This window comes from Lepisosteus oculatus, chromosome 25 (assembly GCF_040954835.1).
Source record: "Lepisosteus oculatus isolate fLepOcu1 chromosome 25, fLepOcu1.hap2, whole genome shotgun sequence".
NCBI lineage: Eukaryota > Metazoa > Chordata > Actinopteri > Semionotiformes > Lepisosteidae > Lepisosteus > Lepisosteus oculatus.
The window spans coordinates 8,113,754-8,133,189 of record NC_090720.1 but is presented as its reverse complement, the minus strand read 5'-3'; the positions used below and the strand labels follow the sequence as shown (position 1 = coordinate 8,133,189).

Below are 19,436 nucleotides of genomic sequence, written 5' to 3'. Positions count from 1 at the left end.
AAAACCACAAAACTCTTTCATCCTTGAATTCTGGAGCTTTGACTCTTGACACCACTGAGCTTAGTCCTTCACTATGTCTTTAATAAAACTGCCCATTTTGCATTCTTCTTCTGTTTTACAGGTTACAGATGGGGGCACCATCAAACAGAAGATCTTCACTTATGATGCCATGTTCAATACCAATTACTCTCACATGGAGGACTACCGCCGACGTGAAGACCTTGTGTACCAATCAACAGTCCGGTAAGCTTTGCTAGGCCCACCCTCTAAGCGCTTCCAGCCAATTCCGAAATCCTGACAGCTTGCTTCAGTGTTGCTAAAGTGTCACTGTTTAACCTGGGCTGCTTGCCAGCTCAATGGCACTCCATAAAAATTGCTTAGGGCATACCGGAGGTGAGCAGACCTCCTCAGTTCTTCCTCCTGCACAGGCGGGAAATGCGCAACTGTTTTGTGTACACATGGCAGTTGGTTAATTGAGAAAGGATGTCATCTGTTCCAGGGAGAATAGATTGCAAGCCACGGGGGAGGGGGTATGGAATTAGCTCTCATCACAACAGCTTCTGCACTAGAGGGCTCTTGCCACATGTTCCTCTTCTACATCTCCATCTTTTCCCCGTGCATTTTAGCTTGTTTGAGTGAGTCTGATCCATTTAGACAAATCGACACTCGCTTAAAGATAAGTAACCTTCATTGAAAAAGATTGCTTCACAGCCCCCGCGGTTCTGACAGTAAGAAGAGCTGGAAGAGCTGGAAGGCACACAGGCACCCAGGGAGCAGTAAGAAGAAACAATAAAGAGAGCAAGCAGGCGTGCCTGTTTGTCTTCCACGCTTCCCCCAAGCTTGAACCCCGGTCACAGGGTGATGCCTCAGCGCTACCCTCCCTGAACCCTGATCAAGAGAACTCTGGTGTCTGACGTTCCATCTCGCTATGTGAGAGGTAGCTAAGGGAAAGTGTTTGAAAAATTAATTTGATCAGTTTAAATTTTTAATACCGGCCAGGTTGTTATGAATACAAACCTTTTGTGTCCAAAGGCAAAGCTGTCTCCAGCGGTGGAGTTCTGCTCCATCTATGTGCTTGTAATAATACTCAATGAGGATCTTCAGCACTCCCCTGTCACCTGGGAAAAGCTTCTCTCTTCAGATTCCCTCCTTTCTAATTTCTCTCTTTACTTATACAGGTCTCTCTGCTTTCTACTCTTCTGTGTTCTCTGTCTCGGCTTGGATTTTTTTTTTTACACCGAGCGTGTCATCTGCCACCGTGCATACGTGCTGAAGAATTTAAATTTCCGTTTAGGTATCGTGTTTTAGTTAACTCCGGGGAAAAAACACATAGTGATTGATGTTCAAACTTTAAAGGGGAAAAAGAAACATCTGTAATTTCAAAGTGTTCCAAGGTGACCTTCTAAAGTTTGCAGTCCTATCTGATGCTCTTATTTGCCTTCTTTGTCTCATAAGCATGAATGGCTATATGAAGCCTTAACATTGCTTTTGATCACATCCATTCCTCTTATAGTAATGGCTATGAGATAGGCTCTTTGGACATGCATCAGATTTCTTGGGGTTCATTAGGTTCTGAAATGTAAGCTGTATTTATTATTTTTATTATGTAGAAATGTAGAAGAGGGACACTTCATTTTGACACAAATGATCTGGCACTCAGGACCTAGTGTACTGATGACATACTGTAATAATAAGAAGGTAAATCAGGGAATATACAGAAAAACACAATACACAGGGTGTAACATATACAAGGGTGAAAAGTTTTTAGTTTTATAGGAGCAAACAATGTCAAACACCTCTTTTTTGTCTTTTAAAAGATAGAGAGCATTGTTTAAAAAACAAAGATTGCATGATGGTGTGTATGGTAACAGAAAGTCAATAATAAATTTAGACCTGAGCCACTCTGAGCTTTAAGAGTCAGAAGTAGACTTGGAATTTGACTTTGAAAGCCAATGGAATGTAATGGAAACTAATACAGAGGTACTAGGCCTGGAGTGATGTGTTTATAGGATATACTTTTAGGGTATAAATTGTGCCACAGAATTCTCTTATTATAACATTAACATACACACATGAACACATTTTAAAAATATCTGCAAGAAAAGCATTGCAGTTGTCTATTTGTGGGAATATAAAAGCATGTAATTTCTGCATTTGTGTGGAAAAAAGGTATACAGTACAGGTAACTGGAAACAGTATGAGCAATGTTACACAGGTGACAAAAAGACACCGGAACCAACAATTTTTTATTTTAAAATAGCACAAATATTTTTTTGTATCTGAGCAGGCTGGATCCTATTTACATCAATGGATAACATAAGTTTTTATGTATTATCAAAATTATATAAAGAACTAATCAGCGTTACTTCAGTCTTATCAGGATTGAGGTATGGAAAACTCTTGTGCCTCCAATTCTTATCACCAGCCAGAGTGATAAAGAAGGTATTGTCTGGTGGTGTGCACAGATAAATGTATTGTGTAATCGTGTATCATCCCCATAACAATGAAAGCTACCTGCTAAACTGAGCTATTGATAACATATTAAACAAAATCAGCCACAATACCAAACCCTGAGGAACACCAGATAAAAGTATTTTTTTAAGATTGCTAGATTCATCATAATTAGTATTAATTACTCTCAAAACACACATTCATATTAAATATTTCATTTTTAACCTTTTTTAACATTAAACGATTTACTTTTGTTTTTAAACTTGTCCACATTTGCCTAGGAAAAAATTTCAGTTATGAATCATCAACAGGTAAAAAAAAACTAAGAACAAATTAACAGTTATAAATCCTCCAAGGGGAAACAAAGAATTAATTCTGCTTCCCCTGAGAATGTGCTGCCAATCAATTGTACAAAGAACATGCTGTATATCTACAAAATGGAAAAACAAGTATATGTTTTGATTTAGAAAACACAAACATAAAAATTAATTCTATGAGAAGATTAAACACAGAACAAATGTGTTAAATTGGTTTCTATAAATTGGTTTCATTACTCTGCTCTCCTCCCCACTGCTCGCTGATGTGGGGTGAGCGTTCTGGCGCACTATGGCTGCCGTCGCATCATCCAGGTGGGGCTGCACATTGGTGGCGGTGGAAGGGAGTTCCCATTACCTGTAAAGCGCTTTGAGTGGAGTGTCGAGAAAAGCGCTATATATGTGTAAGCAATTATTATTATTATTAAAATGTAAAATGTTAGCAATTCATGAAAAATTGAGCCATTAAAAGTTATAAATTATATAAATCTTCCATTACAACAAACCTAACGCATAAAAATATTTTAATATATTTAGCATTTACTTTTATAGTCCAAAACAACACAATGTTTGTTGAAATGTCACATTAGGATTTTATTTCCTGTACAGAAGATTATTACCTTTCCATAGATTTTTTTCCCAAAAAATGTGTAATGCACATAGTGACTGAAACATTTTGTTAGTCTGGCCCTAAATATATTATATGCATTCTGAAGTACCCAAAAATGCCCCTGTTGGCTCAGAAGAATGAGGAGTTGGAATTGACTTTTAAGTGGTATTTGTGTTTTTATTAGAATGACCAAACAGTAGCTTTTATAGTAAAATGAAAGAAGAAGAATGAGTGAGCATGATAATGGAACACTTAATGCAATGTGCTGAAGGCTTTGGCTTCTGTCATGCCCACTAGGTAACTAAAGTCCACTGGAGCCCATGCTGGTGTCCTGTGTCATGCCTTCAGAGACCTATTAGTATTAAGGCATTCTACAAATGTCTGCACAAGTTCAACCACAAGCACGAGTTTTGCAAAGGATCTACCAGTATCCAAAGAACACATCCTTCTTATTTAGCTCCTTGCAGTGCTCTGCAAATATCACAATAATATGAGCACCCAGGTTCATTGTGCCAAGATAAATAGTGTGATTGCCTAGTACCTACTGCAGAGCCACATTCCAGAAATACTGTATTTTATCTTATTTGGATGCAGATGTTGTCTGACTGAGCTAATAGAGCTTGCTCTCTGCACTAAACTGTCGGGGGGGTGTGTATTCCACATGCATCACAACAGCTAGGCCAGGCAATGCTTGAAGACGCAAGCAATGTGTTTCCTAGATCCACAGATGCTGGGAAAAGCAGGAGTTAAACTCTTGAAGGGAGGTGTAAATGGTTTATTGATTGCTGGCTGCTATTGCCTGTTTTGAGCTCCTCCAGAGCTAAGCAAATCGATCTTGCCAGATCTATGTAGACAGGAGGAAGAATGGCTTGGATGGACCTGTCCAGACTTTTCTAGTTCTGAAGACCAGAAATTGTAGCCTGTACATCTTTGTAACTAACTAGTAAGGGCCAGGTTGGACCAATCTGTTTCAAGTCCTATCCATATTTTTTTTTTACTTTATGGTCATATGAGTCAGGTCATTTTTTAAGAAGAAGTGGTAGACATTTCAGTCCTTTGGGACAGAGTGAATAACAGGACACTTTGTTCCCTACAGGTCAACTATCAGCTTTCATCTGTATGATTTATTGCTAGTCTTATTTTTTTTATCGTATATTATTTTATGTATTGATGAATGGGCATTTGAAATCTATTGTTGTATAGGTATGAGGCAAAAGGAAGGAGAGCTGTATTAACCTAGAAAATGACTCTGATCTTCACTTACTTTCAAAGTTCTCAGAGGACCTTGTTACAAAGCATCTTCCAGGGCCCTATGCAGACAGCACAATCCCGAAGGGAGTGAGCTGACATGGGGAGGAAACGAGGAACTGGGCTGGGCTAGACGAACAGGGGGGCGTGATAAAGGTGCTCGGGGGGCGTGGTCCAAGGCAAACAGTCTAAAGGGAATCCAGAGGGAAATCCAGTACAGGCAAAAATCCAGAGCCGGGTGATCAATCCAAGACGAACAAGACAGCGTTAAAAGCAGGAGTGGGATCCGGCAAAGGGTCGGGGAGAAAAAGGGGGAACGGGACCAGGCGCTCCAAGTCCCAGACTCGGCTGGTTCTGGACGCCGATAGGAGGCTAATGCCCTCGAGCCACGGACATAGGGCAACAAGGTGGTAGGCGGGCCTCCAGGCCTCCGTGTTCCAGTGCAGAGCCCGGAACAGAGTGAGCGTCTGGCTTTTGTAGGGAGGCTGAAACAGGGAGCAGGTGCACTAAATCAACTAAAATGTGAACCAGCCAGAGCGCCCTTAAGGGGGAGGGATTAAAATCGTGACACCTTGGGAGAGCCTTCAAGCTTAGAACTTAGTTTTACACTAAGTTTGACACAATGAGAATATGTCTCATGATCTAGATCGGCTATTAGCGTAACCTAAAATCAGAGAACCAGACAGTCCTCCAGATCATTGTAAATTACTCAGAAAAACAGAAGGAAAGTGTGTTAAATGCAAACAGAAAGATTACAGGATTCAGTTTGTGAAGTATTTTTGCATTTCACCCATAGTGCTGTCTCTCTTCATCATTGCCATACCTCTTACCTTACTACAGTTCACAGGTCTTCAAAGAGAAGTTGGATTTTCTTTTTATCCTGAATTTCCACTGCTTTTGTCTTTCCTTGTTGCTGGATTCATAAGTACAAATGCTTTTAATGCCCAACTGGGATTCAGAGGGGGACTGTTGAAATATTCAGATAGCAAGGACAATTGTTCTCATTTAGAATAAATCATAGCACGCAAAACCACGTCTGGTTGTGACTGTGGTAGATTATGGTTTCTGACACATTAGCCTCTCAGAGAATACTCAGTGAGCTACAGGCTCCATGCACATATGTTTGTATTTTTAACTCAAAAGTAATTGTTTCTTTTAAATTAAGCGGATTTGTACAACACAAGCAAATCAGACTATTGATGGACTTGACTTCAATACATCATAGCCAAAAAAATAGTAAGATTTCTTTTTTTAATCAAAAAATAAATGATTCCTGACTGTGCTATCTTTTTTTTTCCTAGCACTGTGCATGCTAAGTTAAAATAATACAATCAGGCTTTAAGAACACTAAATTACCACAAATTTGCCAGACCTATCTGCTTTTCATCTGTAATCAAGCTAGCAACAGAAAAAGCTCGACCACATTTCAATACATTTTGAAAAAAAATCAGCAATAGAGTAACGCATTATAAAAACTGACTATTCAAGTACTAACATCATTACAGATGCACAATTTTCCTTAGACTGTGGTATTACATTGTGTGTAATGTGCTGCGATACACTGCCTATTTTCTAAAATATACTAAAATAAGACTAAACGAAGCTCAGCAAGCCATAACGACTGCTTAAACATTTTTTTTCATGCTAGCTGTGGAGTATGTATGAGAATGCTAACGGTTTTTACCACATATTTCTTTTAACCTACAAGCATGGTAAAAAAAAAAACATACAAATGTATGATGTTAAATGTTCAGAAGTGATGCCAAAGCATATTCTGGTAGTTCATTTACATTGTTGTTTTTGAGTGTAGTCCTAACGTTTTGTCATCACTTGGGGGCTGAAAGTACCTAAATAGACCTAAGAAAGTAAAAAAAATGTTTATGAGAAAAAATAATTGCTTATACTGTATATGTAAATATGTCATGATTTCAGTGGGTCTTTGATCTTCTCTCTCCAGGCTCCCTGAAGTTCGGATCTCAGATAACGGCCCATATGAATGCCATGTGGGGATTTATGATCGGGCAACAAGAGAGAAAGTGGTGTTGGCTTCAGGGAATGTCTTTCTCACGGTTATGTGTAAGTACAGTAATTCAGCTTTCACCAGTTTTCAGATTAGAAACTTCATTCCAGACAGGGGAGCTATACCAAAATACATATTTTTCACAATCCGATTTACTCTTTTTGGAGTGCGTTTGCTATTATGGCATTGAACTGTATTCGTCTTTGCTGAGTCATATTTACATTTAAAAAAAATACTTTTTAGGGGTGGTGGGAATGGGGGGTTGATTTCCACATACCATGCATAAAGACTAAAATTCACAAAACATTTCTTGTAATTGGAATAAGGACAAAATAATATTATTCTGTGTTCCCTTTGTAATTTAAAACATTTGAGCAACAACCCTAAAAGTGTAGCATAGTGACTGTACATCTTCTCTATAATTGATCAGCCTCGTTTTTATCCTTTTTTATCAATACACATCAAACAAAATGTCACCCGACAGCCATGCAATTGGTTTCCTTGTGGAATTCTCTCATATTTGTGTTTGCTGTGTGTAGAAAGCACACTTTGGAGTTTTACTGTGTATATTCTGTATACAAAAAAATAATCCTGGCCGTATGTGTGGCTAATTTAAATATGAGCCCTCACCTTTCAGGAAGTTATGGGGAAAGGGGGCATTGTTGAAGGAATCAAAGACTTTGCTTGGAAATGCTAAAAAGAAGAGGGTAAATCTTTGTTTAGCCTGTGCTAATATGAGAGTAAAACACACATTGAAATGAAGCCAAAGATCAGAGGCTTTTGAGAATCCATACTGTGACAGATACGGATGTGACTTTGTTCCTCTTGTGTAGGATCACCATATCTCTATAATTCTCACACAAAGAGTTTACTTTCAAATGCTGCAGGGCTTCACTGTAATTTGAGCTTTTTAGTCTCAACAAGAAATTATAATATTTGACATGTATTCTTATCGTCGAGCAAATATTAAAGTTTTGTCTCCTTTACTTTTGACGGTAGCATTATAATAAGAACACCTACTAGCAGTGCCATGAAAACACAGAGGGCTCATCAGGATACTCTTATGAGAATGCATCTGCCAAATGTTTAAAAAATAATTTTGTTTTTTTAAAGGTTAAGTCTCCAGTTTTTCATTTTGGCATGGATAATCCACACTGAGTTTTAAGATAATGAAAAACGGGATTGGTTTGTTGCCAACCATAGAAACATTTTCTAAATTAAGTAGCTGTCCTGACATTTTTTCCTCTCTCAAACCTCTTGGAGTTTGTGTTTTCCTATATTTCTGAACTTCTCTGCCTAGAGAGTGTGAATGTACACCTTACTGATTGTCTCCTGCATCCTTTAAACAATCATTGATTTCTGCAGTCCACACCCAAAACAAAAACAATGCATTAAATTGGATTTCCAGAAATCCAATAGCACATTGAATTCCCTTTAGTGTTCCTTTACTTTGTTTACGCTTGTTGTTTCAAGCAAAGTTGTCCAACTGTGGCACGGAAACCCATTTTAGCTAATGTGGAAAAACACTGATTTGTTTTCATGAGGACATATGTAACTTTATATATTAGAGGGAAGACACTGCAGTCATCTTTCTCATTTGGTCGGTAGCAGCATATTAATCTTAAGGTCTCATTCAGTGTTTTCTTGAAGTTGGCTACTAAATCATCTTCAACATTGTGATTGTGTGGTTTGTTCCATTGCTACAGTATTCATTGTCTTGTTTTTAATGTTGGATGCATATTATCTTAATTTCCATGAGCAGCCTGGGTTATTGTTTCACTATTGGTCCTGGAGTAGTCCATTGGTTTCCTTTTTTAATCTTGGAATTGTCATCATCACATCGTACTACTTTCAATAACCACTTAAGCAATTCAGGTTCATGGTGGCAATGGGGCGGAGTGGTGGCTCTGTGGCTAAGGATCTGCGTCTGAGACTGGAAGGTTGCCGGTTCAAATCCCGCGGCCGGCAGAGGAATCCTACCCTGAGCAAGGCCCTTAACCCTAACTGCTCCAGGGGCGCCGTACAATGGCAGACCCTGCGCTCTGACCCCAAGCTTCTCTCCCTGTCTGTGTGTGTGTCTCCTTGGAGAAAAGCTAGGGTATGCGAAAAGACGAATTCCTAATGCAAGAAATTGTATAGGGCTAATAAAGAAACATTACACACATTACACATTACATTACACAATGGGCACAAGGAAGGTTACACCCTGGATGGAACAGCAGTCCATCACAGGGCACACACAGACACAAACATGTACACCCTTACAACAGCACCAGGAAGTGGAATCTGGAAGCCAATTAACATGCCAGCATGTCTTTGGACAGTGGGAGGAAACCCACACAAATAATGGTAGCATGGGCAAGATCACAAATAGAATTGGACACAGGGCCCCGTCATGGGAGCCGGTTCAGACTTCCGTGAAATGCGCTGTTAAAGACCCTATGCAAGAGAGTATAATCCGGAAGTGAGTGGAGTAGGACATCAGGGAAGACAAAGCAGGATCAGGTCGGGTAGAAACACAGGGGGTGATGACAGCGGTGATCTGGTGCAGGGGGGAAGTTCAGGCGCACAAGTCCGAAAGGAAGTCCAATGGGGGAAATCAGGAACAGTCCAAGGTCCAGGTGCCGGGAGATCCATCCGAAACGAACACAGGGAACAGGGAACTAGGAATATGAATAGTTCAAACCTTGACGGGACAAATAGCTCCGAGCCCCGGACGTCTGTCTTCCAGAGCTGAGCCCAGAACTACGGAGACGCTGAGCTTAAATAGGGAAAAGAGATGATGACTGTGACAGGCCGCAGTGGTGCAAATCAGCAAAACTAACCAGCACCAGCAAACCACCCTGTTCAAGACTAAAGAGATTCAGTTTATTTTGTGATATTGATTCTTGTAACGGACTGTAACAGCATCAGGGTAGGTCTATGTTTTCTGGGGCTTTAACTATCATGTCTGAAATGCAGCTCCAAGGACTGTACAAGGGAAAAGACTTTCTGAGATAAAGCAAAATTGCATCACTCAATCTAATAGCCAGGATTTAAATGAGTTAACCCCTAATTGGTGAGGACTTACAGGACATTACTGAATGATGGAGGGAGGAGAGCGTGCACGATTTGTCTCTTTATTCAGTTTGGACATCTCCACTTTCAAAGGCACAGAATAATGGCCCATAGCATTGTGGCTAATTGCCGGCTAAGCTGAAACAGAATTATTCATAACCTATTAGTATGCTGAGTTCTTCGAGAAAGAAAAAGAATGAAAGAAAAGTTAATTAATGAGAAGCTGTAAGAGAAGACAATTTTAATTTTTTAAAGGACCTCATAAATAGGAATTATCATTTTAATGGGCTGTTGTAATTCCCCTGCCAAGGAATTCTATCATTCTGTTTCCAAAGGCTTGAACTCTCTCACTCTGTCCATCTCTCTTTCTTAAAGTTGGACTTTTTTTCCTTGCCCATTAAAATAATAATTATTTTCCTGAAGTCGAGGAGGATTCATGTATTTTTAAGGCTTGAAACCAGGCTATAAAATCAAAGGCTGGTAAAACAGTTCTTTTAGATGCACATCTAAATCTAGAAGTGTGTTAAATTTACGTTTTTCAGTCCAAAGGGATTTTGTTTTCTGCATTGGCAGCTTTCCTGTGGATTTTGGATATTAGCATCTGCTGGCCACTTTTCCAGTTATTTCAAATATATATTTTATACAGTTATGAGCAGTTTCACAGAATGATTGGAAATAATGAAAAAAAAATTTAGAATTTGTAGCAATATCAGCTACAATGTCAGCTACTGTAATATACACTCATAACAGTTTGCAAAGGCACTGTGCTTTTTTGTTTTATTCAAGTGAATTTCAAGGAATAACCCTGTGATTTCTGAATTGCTGTCAGCAGAAACCACCTATATAAAAACGAGGATTTAAAACATAAGCTTTCATTTATAGCCCAGAACTACATATTGAGCACATGTGAGTTCATTAATAATAATTATCTGGAGCAGTACTGGGCACACTGAGATTGCCAGTATGCACAGCCTGCAGTTTTCCTACTTCAGCTGATGTTGTCAGACTTTCTTCCTAGAAGGCAGCAGTGCACCTTTGACTTCCAAACGATTCTTTCAGTAACTCAATACCTCTAATTATTTGATTAATTTGGATGAGCCCAGCATATCTCTCTGGGTTTAATGGTTATAATTCAGAACAGGCTGTCCAGACTTAAAATTTGTTCTGTCTGCTGTATCATGAAGCTTTAAATGTTAAGTCTCACCACTCCATTATTCCCTTGTATTTGTTGTTTTGGAGCTCAGTTTTAAGCAATAAAGAAATACACATGATACCAGTTTATTTGCTTGGCAGGAACTTGGCCCCATCCTCAGGTTACTGCTTTGTCATCACCCCCTAGAAACATCTCTCTCTTGCTATGTGCAGTTCATAAGAACTGTTATCTACTTCTCTGCTTGGAGGATTAGAGAATCTGCCTTACTTGCCTGATGGAGAATCTAGGCATCTACAAGACAAATATGGGTCTGTGGGTGTATGTTTACAATGCTTCAGAAAAGAAAGGGTGATTTCAGAATAGATTAAATGCTCATGTTGAACGTGAAGCCACTGTTCAAGTGAATTGTTAAGTCTCTGACTGTGAAGGATGACAGTAGAGGTCAGATCGCAAAATGAATACTGAAGTTATCATCGGGAACACCCCCAACTAAGAGCCTGGTCTCAGAGTCTTAAAGAAATTCCTTACCATTCATGATACTATGTCATTTTAGAAAGCAGTGAGAAACCCAAAATTAATTAATTATTATAATAGTAGTAATAATTACACATATTAATAATAAGAACAATAATGAATAATAATTTCTCCGTCTTCTCCTGTTTCTTTGCTGCTTATGCAATTTGAAAGAGGTTTTAAAAGGCTTGGGATATCTTTATTTCATGAGAGATAAGAACTGTGCTCTTTAAAGCAATGAAACAAATAAATGGAGCAGGATAATAATGCAAATCAAGAAATGCAAAGGATAATGTTGATGGCTGTTTATCTCATGGTACTCATTAACTTTTTAAGAAATCTTTCATGCTGTTTTCACCATTGTAAGGCATCATAAGGCTGTTGAAAATGATTATAACAACTCCTAGGACTTGAGACCTTAGAAATTCAGTTGCTGACAGCAGTCAAGCACAAAAGGAGAATGTCAAAATGTTGGCTTTCAACCTGGGTATCATTTTCTTTTAGTTTACCACTAGCATTGTGATAGAATGCCTGAAGCAAAGGATGATACAATAAGAAACTAGCTTTGAAGCTGACATATGAGCATTTCACCTGACATGTGGGTACACATTCTGTGACTAATGCAGAGATAACGTGGAACTGAGATCCTTAGGGACTTTTCATGTAAGATTTTCAAAGCAGGTCTGGAACTTAACTGGTCATCAGTCTAAAATGTGTATTCTGTGCTGATCTTGCAGAAGAATTATAATACTTTCAAAATGTATTGTCCACAACAATTTCCTCTCTTGCCTCAAAGGTGACATATATATAACTACTATATATAAAACATTACAGTTACGTGGAAACTTTTCTTGAAATATATTAACACATACATATCCCAGTGCTTTACAGCTATATCCATTTTCATTTATCTGTTTTACATTAGGCTTTGCCTTGCTATTTAAATTAAGTTTAATTATGTGCAGTGTGTTGAAATACACTCAATATTACAATATACATCGCAGAATTTAAAAACATACACAAGAATATCTCTAATGCAACCCAACTACTGGAGCCATTGTAGCTTAGTCAGCAAGGGTGTCTAGCTCGTGACTGGAAGGTCCTGGGTTCAATCCTGGCTACAATCAATGTAGCTTGCTCTAATTCCTTCTAGTCAGCTCCCAGATCCATTCAGCCTGCTTTCCAAATGAGTACTGGGGGTTAATCCTTCCGGGGGTAATAGGCTGGCCAGATTGTGATGCCGACCATGTCACCTCAACTTCCAGTGTCGGATGGTTGAGATAAATGGTGGCCCTTGCCCCCCATTCACCATTGGCCTTTATGGCTTGAAAATGGGACCTATCTGCCTGCTGTTGATCCAATTACTGATGGAGTATTGTCCAGTTTTAGACATACTGTAGGTAGGGCTTGACGTATAAATGAGATTCCCAGAGACTGTTTTTTATCTTAGTAAATTGAACACACACACAAAAATAGAAAATAGAAAAATTAGGAAGGTTAGATTTTTGATGGAAGGGAGAAACCAACTATAATTGCAAATTACAGTTTGCAGTGTTGCAGTGTTGAGGGATTGTAAGAAGACCATAATGAAAGCTACAGATGAGAGCAGACCAAATCATCCCACTTTGCACAGTTGTTTGCTGGCGGTGTAATGACCCAAGAGCCCCATGAAAGCATCCCAAGGAGTAAGCTAAATACATTCATTTAGCTTACTCCGTGAAATTATTTTCTCAGGAGATATTTTCATACCCCTTGCTCTGTAAAGATGTGACTTCTGTTATCTCCTCTGAATGTCTGAATGCCCCTAAGATTAATTCTGTTTTTGTTCCCTGTTCCTTGTACCGTGAAGATGTCATTATCTTTCAGGACTTTTTAATACTTCAGTCAAGTCCACACACAATCTCTATTTCAAGCAAAAAGCATCCAGATCTCTTAATCTGAGTGTGACATTTCTTGATGACCACAAATAACTCTTGTTGCCCTCTTTTGTTCTGAAACTGAAACAGAAAGATCTCTCTTGCATAATATTCCAAATGGAGTTTGTGTACACCTACCATTTTCTTTTTTCAAGTTTTAAATTTAAAAACTTTTAATATATCGCAGTAAACATTTTTTCCCTAATTTAAATGATACATTTAATGAAATCCAATCATTTTATTCCCCACTCAGCCTAATGAGGAAAGAGAAGTGCCAACATAAAGTCCTAGAGCATTCTCATGCTTAGCTTGTTTAAGTCCCGGACTGTCCGTCTCTTACATAAAAATCGACATTCTTTCTTCAGAAACACTGATATTAAGAACAGTCAATTCAGTAGGTTTGCTTTCTGACATTTCAAAACCGCAGCTAGTTGTTAGACACTCTGCACTTCTTTCAAAGTTTGACTTTGCAGCACATTAAAAGCTGCAGCACACTCTCCAGATCTTTTGCCCTAAATCCATTCTCTTAACCTTTATGGAGAACAGTGAGGTAATTGAGAGCATACCATTCGCAAGACAGCCAGATTAGTATTTATGTACACAGACAGGGAAATGAGCTGTAAGGTGATTGGGGAGTAATTATTCTTATATCCCATAAAACAAGGAATCGTTTTAATTAGCCCAAATTTAATTAAGTGTTATATATTTAGCCATTCCTTTATTAATGTCTGCTGTTACTGTAAACTGCCCCAACCATCACTGTCTACTTCACCTTCACCCTCCTATCCTTACCCACGTGTCTGACTAAACTGTTATTGTAAGGACGCTAGGCCCCATGTTTATTGAAATGGGTTAAAAGATTGGAATTCCCACTTGTGTATCACCTACTTTCACAAATTGTTCCACGTACTGTACATCTGCACTCTTCCTGTGGCCATTCTTCTTCTGAGGAAATTGCAGATTACCAGGAGTTTTAAGGCAGTGGTACTCCTTGGAAAAAGTTTCAGAATCCTGCTGCATTAGGAAACAACAATGGGGGATCGCTCTCTGAGGCACCAAGTTTAGATTCCCTTTTCTTTCTCCTCAGTTTTGAAGTCCAGCCTCTGTTCGTTTTTGTCTGTAGAGTGAAAATTATATTCATTTCATTTACGTAAACAGCAGCTAGCAGCCAAGGCAACGGAGAGAGCAGAACCATACACACATCACCTTCAATTTGTTCTGAAATAAAGACCACTGTAAAATGTGCACTCAAGCTGATTTCAATCTTGAATAATTTCTGTTTTTCATACTGTACAGCTGAAAGTTTGTGCGAACTCGTTATTTTTTTTAGACAAATACTACAACGCCAGTTTAAACATCAGTCCATACTTTTCTTAACATCCATCCGCACAGCCAGTATGTCAGCAGCAGCCCTGCAAGTACTGTATAGAACAGTAAGTTTTTTTACTGCTGAACAAGCACCCATTACTCTGTTTGCCATGCTTTTAAAGGCAGGGAAGGAGATCAATATCACTTTTCCTATGAAACAAAAGTAACAAATCATTCTTAAAACTAGTGATCTATATTGACTTTGGCATCTAGGGTCTCTATCAGGCTAACTCAGTAGCCTTCCATTTTCCCATTACCAGTCAGCTCAGTTTAAATCACCATTCTCTTTGAATAGAAGTGGACAGGGATTTGCCTTGTAGAATCTGCTACCACCGTGACTACAGATTTTAATGTGCCATGGAAATTGCACTCTTTTTTTCGTTGTTCACCATGTGCAATGCTGTTGAGCGTATAATGGCTGTCATTCACTTTGCTTTGTAAAGTTCCTTGTGAGGCCACAGCGTGTGCGAAGGCATTTTTACATGTTGCAATTCGAAAATACCAGTTGCATCACTAATCTGCATTGTTCACTTCTCATTCTGCATGAAACATAATTCTCCGGTGTCTTGCATATGACCTTAAGTTTTTAAAACCTACTTCCTGCCAAAGAATTATTTTCTTCACCCTGTTTCTGTGAGAATGTTTCTGGCAGCTACATTGTAAGTTAGTTTCTGCTTGCTGTTAAATGATGTATGTTTGCAATTGGAGAAATAGTGAGCACCTGTATCTTTATTCTGTTTAAAATGATGAGAGTCACTAAAGTATTTAAATAAAGTCATTAAAGTAGTTTACCTTTGGATCTTTTTCCCTTTTATTTAAGAACATTTTACTGTTCTTAAATATTGCATCTGCCATCTAAGCAGCACTAAAGCAAGGCTCTCATTTAGGTGATTTCTTGTCAATTTTTATATGCAGCAGTTCATATAAAAATTCAGAGGATTAGTCTAAAACCTTTAAATGAGCTTTTGGCTGAGTTTGTCTATTGACGAAGAAAGCCAGCCTCTAGATGTGCTTGTTGCTTGTACCCCACCATTGTCACTCCCCTGATCAAGGAGTGGAGTTATTTCATCAATATATAACTGGGATTCATAGCCATAAACATTTTTAAAAAGCGGCTAGGTCCATCAATCACTCAAGACTCATATAGAATCATTATAATACACGGAATCTAGAATCACTAGTGTCTTTGCATGTATGATGTGTTGAGCTCTACCCTGGCCAAGATTCAGTCACAGTTTCTCAGGAACCACCCACCTCGGATTTTCACATCGCCTCCTCAGACAGCGGAAGCTTTTAGCTATGCCAAAAGGCTGGATCTCCACCATGGCAAGATTCAGGGCTGTCCAGTTCTTGGGGGATTATGTTACTTTATAACTGTCTAGATGTGGTCTGTTGCAGATGTAAGAAATTATTGAACAAAACTATATACTCAGCTTGAATGACAATGGCAAAATTGCTGCCTGACGATACAACAGTGGTGGTCATCATTAGCAACAATAGTGAATTACCATACAGAGAGGAGGGGGAGCAACTAGTGGACTGGTGCACAAACAACAACCTATCGCTCAATGTAAACAAAACAAAAAAGAATATTTTAAATAAACTTCACTTGGTCCCTCAATACCACCTCCCTAGCCAAAAAGGCACAGCAGCGTCTATTTCCTGCGGCCACTGAGGAGGGCAAACCTTACCCCTGCCCATTCTTACTTCTTTCTACAGAAGCGCCATTGAGAGCACCTTGACCAGCTGTATCACTGTTTCCTTTGGGAATTGCAATGCTTCAGACCGCAAGACCCTGTGACGAATTGTGGAAACAGCTGAAAAGATAATTGGAACCTCCCTCCCTTCCATTTCTGTCACCTATCACAAACGCTGCTTACACAGGGCCTCCAGTATAGTAGATGACCCCCCCCACCCCTCCCATAACCTCTTTGTCCTCCTACCATCTGGAAAAAGATATCGCCGTGTACAGGCCAGCTCCACCAGACTCTGTTACAGCTTCTTCCCACAGGCTCCTCAACACCCTGGAATCTACTTGCACCCACCCCAATTGCAGAAACAGGCTTTAAATCCCCCCAGTGTGGTGTGTATATTGTATTATGTATTTTGTAATTTGCACTATTGGCACATTGCACTATGTGTATCCTGTCTGCAATGTCTATGCAGCGTCCTGTCTGTCCTGTCTGTATTTGCACCATGGACCAGGAGGAACGATATTTCGTTCCACTGTATACTTTTGGCTCGAATGACAAATAAACATGAACTTGAACTTGACTTGATTTTAATCCAAACATTTCTTGATGCTATTACTTTAAACAGTTTGTGCTTTGGAATTAAGGTTACAATAAAAACCCAGAGTTAGCAAAGGTGAGCCCAGTTAAATGAAAGGTCTTTGTTTTCTCTTTATAATCTAAACTATTGCTAACGTGATTTTTTTTTAGACACACCAGGCCTGTACGTCTGATATTATTTTCTCTGCAGGATACTAGGCTTGTTTATTAAGATCTGTAGGACACTGCATCCTTAAACTGGCTATTGTTTATCTAAAAGTGTCCATGTGGTCTGAGTGTTGATCTCAAGCACAGCCTTTTTGGCATAGTTTTCTCTCAGCGGAGGATGCAATAATTAGTTTTCAGACCTGACATATTTCTATTAGTTACTCAATGTCTTGCATCCATATCTTGCATGCTAGAAATTGTATTATTAAGGCAAAGATGTGCCTGTTACCTATTGCCGGTTGTTTCTTAGCAAATTTATTTAAGTTATGCATTCATTGTCTTTTTCAATGTCCCATTTTAACATGTACACTAAGGTTCTTATTTACTATTCCAGTCCATTGGCTAACCAATTTACAGGCAAATACATATATTTGTTGTATATGTCTAAAATGAAATCCTGGATGAATTTGACTTCTAATCTTCCTTATGTTGTCCAAGCAGAAAAAAGGGCATTTAAAAAACTCAGTTTAAAAAAAATGCAAAAAAACAAGTGTTGACACACATTCAGCATCAAAATTGGTTGACTGAAGAATTGTCTATTTTCCTTTGCTTTTGCAGTTCTCATAGGAAAAAGCAATAATATCGAGGCACATTAAATCACTAATATATTAATAAACTAATATATTAAAAATTACCTAGAAAAATACAGAACTTCCCTTATATAGTTGTGTTTGCTGTGGGAGTAATCTGGGTAAGATATCTTAATTAAGGGGTAAGCAGAAGTGTGAATTCCCAGATTTACATCCATAGCCAATAAGGGGTCCAGTGCCCTTTTACTCACTGTGCTATCTCTTTATACCTGTCATAACCTTGCTTATTCTTAATGGGAGACAGAAGCCCAGATAGTCATCATCTCAACACCTTCGGTTCAAATTGGGGCATTGAAGATATCATCTAAAGGATATATGCTGCTTCTCTTACTTTTTGTGCTTCTGTGCCAGTATAGTGAAAAACACCACCTGTGAGTGACCTTCACTAAAGGTTCTTCTCTTTTTTAAAATGTGCATCTCAAGTTATTCTTAAAAAATACCATCTTCCTCAGAGCTGCTGCCTGAGAGGGTGACCTTGGTCTGTCTTACAAGGTGGTATGCCCTTGATTTTCCGTTCCTCACTCCCTGAATGTTTCAGAACTCTCTAACTTTCAACCACCCTCACTGCCATTAATCTTCAACTTCAGTTTTAATACATCAGGTTGTATCCCACTGATGTCTCATTTCCACTCACTCTCTCTGTTGCATGTAGCTATTTGCTTTATTCTCTTTGAGTTCTTTTCTCCTCTCCCTCTCTACCTTCCCTTTTCTCTCTGTCTTTACCTCTTTTGGGCATAGAATTGGTTTCTCCGCTGGGTGGGTGCAGTTGATAAAAAGAAAGGCCCTAGCAGAGAGAGGAGATTCTTTGAACCTGCTGAAAAAGATGTTAATTAGCAGGGCATCCCTTGTGGGAAACGGTCCACGTAGCATTTGAATGTTAGCATGAGCTGTGATCTGCTACTGTCAATTCCACTGCTAGGAAGTGAAGACACCTGACTGCATGTAGTCTCGGGGCTTGTAGTGGAAAAGCCAACAAAATATCAGCGAGTGAATTCTTGGTAATCATGAGCTACAAAATTCTCTGGGTTCTCCAAAGTCTCTTTTTAAATACAAGTGGTGTGCTACATGAGCCAGCAGAGGACTTACATATCACTTATGGTCATCTTAAACCAGATGAGTGTCCTTTCCAAATTCGAAAACTGGACTGTCATCCAGTGTCATCCATCTTCCATAAACCTGGGAAACCTGAGGTACATATGTTGAATGTGTTAACATATTAATAGCTGAATTAGCTATCTGCTGTTTTGCATGGCCACTGCGCTGTAGCATAAGAGTTCTGTCGTCCCTGACTGCTACAACAGGCTCTCTGATAGACCCAGAGAGATGCAGGCAAGCAATAAATTGCAGGGATGAAAACATATAGGCTCTAAACCCACTGAATGCAGCCCATAGGCATGTAACAAATGGATTCGTCCTCCGTTCACCGGTTTTGTAAAGCTGAATACAAATTAGCTGAGGCAAGCGGAGGAAATCCAAAAGAAGAATTTGCGGTCGATTTGAGACACTTCTTATGGACTGTGTCAGCAGATCCATCAAGGGGAACGTGGCAGGCCACGGCTTTAATTGTCTAAATGGAAAACCAATGTATGGCTTTCTGTATTAAAATCATAACCATGTGCCCACATAGCAAGACAGATAACCTGTAATTTAAAAAAGAAGAAATGTTTTACATCGGCGCCTTATGGAAATATAAGGCAT

General features: G+C 39.0%; 1 protein-coding gene across 1 annotated transcript in view; it reads left to right on the top strand.

Annotated features, from left to right (window-relative positions):
• The window catches only part of igsf21a (immunoglobin superfamily, member 21a), a 220,161-nt gene that overhangs the window by 146,990 nt on the left and 53,735 nt on the right, over positions 1 to 19,436 (top strand). The window contains exons 3-4 of the mRNA XM_006641924.3: positions 122 to 243; positions 6,581 to 6,699. Coding sequence (XP_006641987.1) covers positions 122 to 243; positions 6,581 to 6,699 — 241 coding nt within the window. The remainder of the gene's footprint in view (positions 1 to 121; positions 244 to 6,580; positions 6,700 to 19,436) is intronic.